Consider the following 4961-nt stretch of genomic DNA (forward strand, 5'->3'; position numbering starts at 1 on the left):
TCCATTTTCTATTTAAAGTAGCATAATTAATAAAATTCAACCAAATTCTTTTCTACGGTAAATACGAAGTTAGGTTTTCAAACTAAACTAACAAAACGTAAACTGTAATCAGTTTATGGAAATGTAAAAAAAAAAACTAAACTAACATAATACATTAAAAATATTCATTTAGTTCCACCCCTACATTCTAAACCTATTCTAAACCTACAAGTGTACAAATACGAAGATCATGTCCCAATCAAACATGGAATCTGCATAGCCAACTAACATTCATGTTATTTCCACCAATGTACTCGCTCAACCAAATCACACTCTATTATGTGCAGCAGACAACCACATTTTTTAAAATAATAAAGCTCAACTACAAAAACTCAAAAATAATTCAAAGAACATGATTTTCATTTTTGATCGTCCATCCATCGATTTAAACTTGACACAAACAAACCAACTACAAGATCAGTTGCAAACCAACCCCTACCATGGATTTGCTTATTAACAGTTATATATTTGTAATGAAAAACATAAATGTAACACATCCCGCCCGTACGACCCTAGTTTTACTTATACTATAAAGTTTATATTTCTAACGAAGATTACAAAATACAGTATTTAGTAAATTCATCGAGAGAAAATTAAATTTCACTTTTAAGATTGTCCTGGGCATCGTCTTAATTAAAAATGATATGCATTTGAACATATGCAATTTTTTAAAAATAACATATGCAAATATGTGTTGTGTATATTCAAATGCAATTCGATAATAACCTAGAATTAATATAAATTATTTATGATCATGCCTGTGAATGTGTGTTTGTATATTTTTATCCAATATTTGTGAATTTTTCATTACGAGTAATCAATAAACAGTTAAAATTTTGTTTTTTTTTCAGAAGGCAATTACAAAAATAATTTACTAGCTCCACATGTCCACATTTGAATATTAGTCCAATGCTTACCGTTTATTTGAATACTTGGAGAGAGATTTCATACGTGGACTGTATCTCATTTCAAATATCAGTCTCCACGAATTCGTGACACCCCAAGACTATGGTAGTCGTAGATCATATAACACAAAAACAGAATTATAAAAGAAAGAATCTATGATCATGACAAAAAAAAGAAAAAAATCTATGAAATTCAAACTATCAACTTATTTGAGTTAAGCCTATAATGTTAGCTTTCAGATGTAATAATATTTCAAATAGTGTGATATGTGTGTTCTACTATTATTCAATTTGTGCATTCTAATAATATAAATTTCATTTTATCATTTCTATTTTGTAAAATTAACAAGATATGTATGTACAAATTGTACATATTCAAAACAAATAAAATAATAAAGATATAACTGAAATACAAAATTTATGTCAATAAGCCGGGCGTAGCCCGGAAAAATCTAGTGTTTATAAAAAGAAAAAAAAATAGGAAAGTGACGGTTTAAAAAAAAAAAGAAAAGGAAAGTAACATCTAAATTTATTGGCTCAAGTCATATTGAAGTGGCCCATTTACAGCCCATCAAATTTATCGTCGGGCGAATCTCTGGTGTTCTTATCATAAAGCGAAGTAACTCGGAAGTTGCTCCTTCAGATCGTCTCTTCGCAGGTTGGTTTCTCGACGCGATTTCAATTGTGTTTTCTAGGGTTTTCGTCGTTTAGGTTTTCGAAAAGATCTTAGGCGTAAGGTTTGGTTTCTCTTACATAGAATCTAGAGATATATGGCCTGTGGCTCTTTCCCCTAATCTTTTAGGGTTTTAAATTGGTTAGCTTCATCTTGATGTGGGTTTTGCATCAAATTAGGAGTTTTTAATCGAACCCAGTTTGAATCTTGTCGGCATCAACTTAGTGTCTTGTCATTAGGTGCCTCCATGTTTATGCTTAATCTCGGATCTGTCTCTTTGGTTCAGATTCGCAGGCAGTGAGATATGGATGGTGAGAGAAGAGTTCATCCGGACTGTATAAACGCCTCGAATCCTTACCACGAGTGTGTGGAGTACTGCTTTAAGAAAATAGCTGAAGCAAAGGCCAAACTAGAGAAGCTAGGTACTGTTTTTTAATTCTCTCTCTCCCTCTTGATGTATCTACTAGTTCTATGGTTTTGATAGCTATTTGCTAGGATATTTAAGTTTCTGTTGATGCTATCATCTGTTTTGATGCGTCTCCTGTAATTGTTTATGGTCTATAACTCCAATTCGTGTACCTGTAGCTGGTTGAGGTTTAGATTGATGTGAGTATATTTGTACATTACGCATCTGCTGATGCTATAACATGCAGACTTATGTTTTGATTCTGTGATTCACTCTTTGCAGACATGTATGTTTTGATTGTGTTGTTCTGTCTAATGAAGTAAGCATGTAAAGTTGTCATAACTGAGACTTATGCTCCTTTTTCATTTGTTAAAAGGATTAGTTGAAGCTGTCAGTGGGCAGTCAAGGGAGTCACTTGCTGATAAAAGAATAGAGGAAGAGAGTTCCGAGGAAGAAGAAGAAGATGAGGAGGATAACCAAGAACCTGAAGTAGACGTGAATCAACTTACAGGGAGGAAGAAGAAGTTGTTTGAGCTGAGACTTAAGATGGTAACTCTTTTTTTTTTCTTTTTCTTATAGTCATTAGCTTTAACTCTTTTGTCTGTAAGATCATTTTATATATGTCTCCGCTTTTGGTTTTCAGAATGAAGCAAGAAAGTTCAATCAAACAGATGTCGGGTCTGAAAAGAAGAAGATGGAAGCACCAACTGAGCCAAAAGGAATCTCGAAACAGAAATGGGTGGAGGCGAGGCAGAAAAAGATTGGGAAGATTCTCGATGCTAATGGTTTAGATATGTCAAAGGCTTACATGCTCGATACTCAAGAAGCAGCAGAAACCAAATACAAAAAGTGGGAAAAGGAACCCACACCTTCCGGTTGGGATGGTACGTGCAGTTCTCACTGAATTGTGATTTCGTTTTGTTCACACCAATGCTGGTGTTCTAACTGCTGTGTTTGTCTTCAGTCTTCAACCAGAAGACGTTATACAACGCATACAAGAAACGAACAAAGAACATTCAGGTTGACATAGAGGAGTACAACAGAATGAGAGCAGCTGATCCAGAGTTTTACCGCGAGGCCTCTAGCTTGCAATACGGCAAGGTTAGTTGATATAAATCGTTTTGGTCATTTTAGAGATTCAAGTCTTGAGCAAAGAATCATTAGCTCAATCCTTTGCTTATCTTTTGCAGGCACCAAAAATTTCAAAAGATAAGATAGATAAGATGGCAAAGGAGCTCCATGACAGAGAGGAGAAACGACAGGAGTTTAGCAGGAGAAGAAAGTTCAGGGAAGAAAAGGATATCGATTCAATCAACGACAGAAACGAACATTTCAACAAGAAGATCGAGCGTGCGTTTGGGAAGTACACGCTGGAGATCAAAAACAACTTGGAACGAGGAACTGCTTTACCTGACTAAGTTACTTGAGATCACATGTGTGAAACAAGGGAATGTATTATCTGGTCGAATTATATGCTTTTGTCTGCTTATTGTCTTTAATAACTTGTAGAACGCGCCATCAAATTCTCTCGTTAGAGGGAAAAACGGTAAGAAGGATTTTGTTTTACTCTTTGCCAGTTCTCTTTTATACCTTCTCGAAAATTGAATGCTAACAACTGGCAAAAATCTTAAATGTTAGTAATTAAATTGATTTTGAAGTCTTGTTAGTTTAACAACTTTCCTCAAACAAACCTTTGGGGTCACTAAATTCATTTTTAATGGATTAATTTTTATTGTTCCCAGTATTTGTCCTATGGTGTTTTCAGCAACAAAAAAATGCAACGAACAAATTAAAACAAAATATTGTTCATTTGTATCGAGTTTATATATTTTTCCAGCAAATTCTTATAATATAAGTTGTATTGGTCGATATACTTTTATCACCAACATGTTTTCTTGAATATAATTTAACCCCCAAAAAATACGAATGAGAAAAATAAGAATTACTAGATAACTTTTAATTTAGAAGAATAGAAGCGCAATGCGGGTTGGCTGGAACAATAAAACGGCAAAGCGTCGGACATTTGGACACACAAACAGCATAGCTTGTCCCTCCTCTTTTTATTTTTGGCGGGAAGGCACATCACTCCTTTTTTTTTTGACACTCAACAGTATTATTTTCAGGAAAAAATAATTATTATTATTATTATGAAGTATAATTATAATTATATAATTAATATGCATAGTATATGAATAGATGAGACAGATAAATTTATAAAATGTCCTAAAAGTTAACTCAATACTTGTGAATTTTTTATAATTGAAAAGTTTAACTAAATTCGTAATTTTATAATTTTTTATCATAACTAAATATAAATTTTCATTTTTTATATAAACATACAACTTATTATCATTAGTATGACAAACAATACACTTTCAGATTAAAGAAAACCATAGTCAAGAAAACCAGCATGTTTCTTGAATATAATTTAACACCCCCCCAAAAAAAAAAAATTAAGAATTACTAGATGACTTAATTAAGATATAGAAAGGGAAATGTGTGCTGGCTTGGAACAACAAAAATGGCAGAGCGTTGGATATTGGGAAACACCAGTAGCATATCATGTCACTCCATAAACAAACCTTTGGAGGTCACCAATTTCGTTTTTAATAGATTTAGAAAGTTTCTAGATACCACAATAGTTGTGGAATAGACAAATGGTAAAAACAATAAACCACAATATTGTTTGACTAAAACAACTTTTGACTATTTAGATATTTCAAAATATAAATATTCGGTTAACAAATTACATTTTTAGATATTTATTTATTTCAAAACTAAATATAATTAGTATTTTAGATATATAAATTGTAGAGTATTTAGGCTGCGTATGCTTATGAAAGTCCAAAATTAAGTAACTGCCCAACTCCTATTCTAACCACTGTTGATTTTTAATTAATCCTAAATTACCCCTACAGTACTATGTTCTTTTAATATT

At 32.6% G+C, this 4961-nt stretch overlaps 1 protein-coding gene across 3 annotated transcripts; it reads left to right on the plus strand.

Moving 5' to 3' along the window:
* Positions 1 to 1509: 1509 nt before the first annotated feature.
* Positions 1510 to 3610, plus strand: LOC106301534 (pre-mRNA-splicing factor syf2). 3 transcript variants are annotated; one of them, XM_013737959.1, is made up of 6 exons: positions 1510 to 1602; positions 1904 to 2039; positions 2400 to 2572; positions 2667 to 2907; positions 2988 to 3124; positions 3214 to 3610. In XM_013737959.1, exons 2-6 carry the CDS (start codon positions 1922 to 1924, stop codon positions 3439 to 3441), a joined length of 897 nt encoding a protein of 298 aa, XP_013593413.1. In that variant the 5' UTR covers positions 1510 to 1602; positions 1904 to 1921; the 3' UTR covers positions 3442 to 3610. The 3 variants fall into 3 exon arrangements, with proteins under 3 accessions (XP_013593413.1, XP_013593415.1, XP_013593414.1); XM_013737961.1 differs by having other exon boundaries at positions 2406 to 2572; XM_013737960.1 differs by lacking the exon at positions 1510 to 1602 and adding an exon at positions 1613 to 1681.
* The last annotated feature ends 1351 nt before the right edge of the window (positions 3611 to 4961 follow it).

Source organism: Brassica oleracea, chromosome C7 (genome assembly GCF_000695525.1).
Source record: "Brassica oleracea var. oleracea cultivar TO1000 chromosome C7, BOL, whole genome shotgun sequence".
Classification (NCBI taxonomy): domain Eukaryota; kingdom Viridiplantae; phylum Streptophyta; class Magnoliopsida; order Brassicales; family Brassicaceae; genus Brassica; species Brassica oleracea.

What these genes read in the sequence shown, in the direction of transcription:
- LOC106301534 (XM_013737959.1), top strand. Translation starts at nt 1,922, where the DNA reads ATGGATGGTGAGAGAAGAGTTCATCCGGACTGTATAAACGCCTCGAAT. An exon ending in GGCCAAACTAGAGAAGCTAG is followed by an intron (nt 2,040 to 2,399) that starts GTACTGTTTTTT and finishes ATTTGTTAAAAG; the next exon opens with GATTAGTTGAAGCTGTCAGT. An exon ending in CTAGCTTGCAATACGGCAAG is followed by an intron (nt 3,125 to 3,213) that starts GTTAGTTGATAT and finishes TATCTTTTGCAG; the next exon opens with GCACCAAAAATTTCAAAAGA.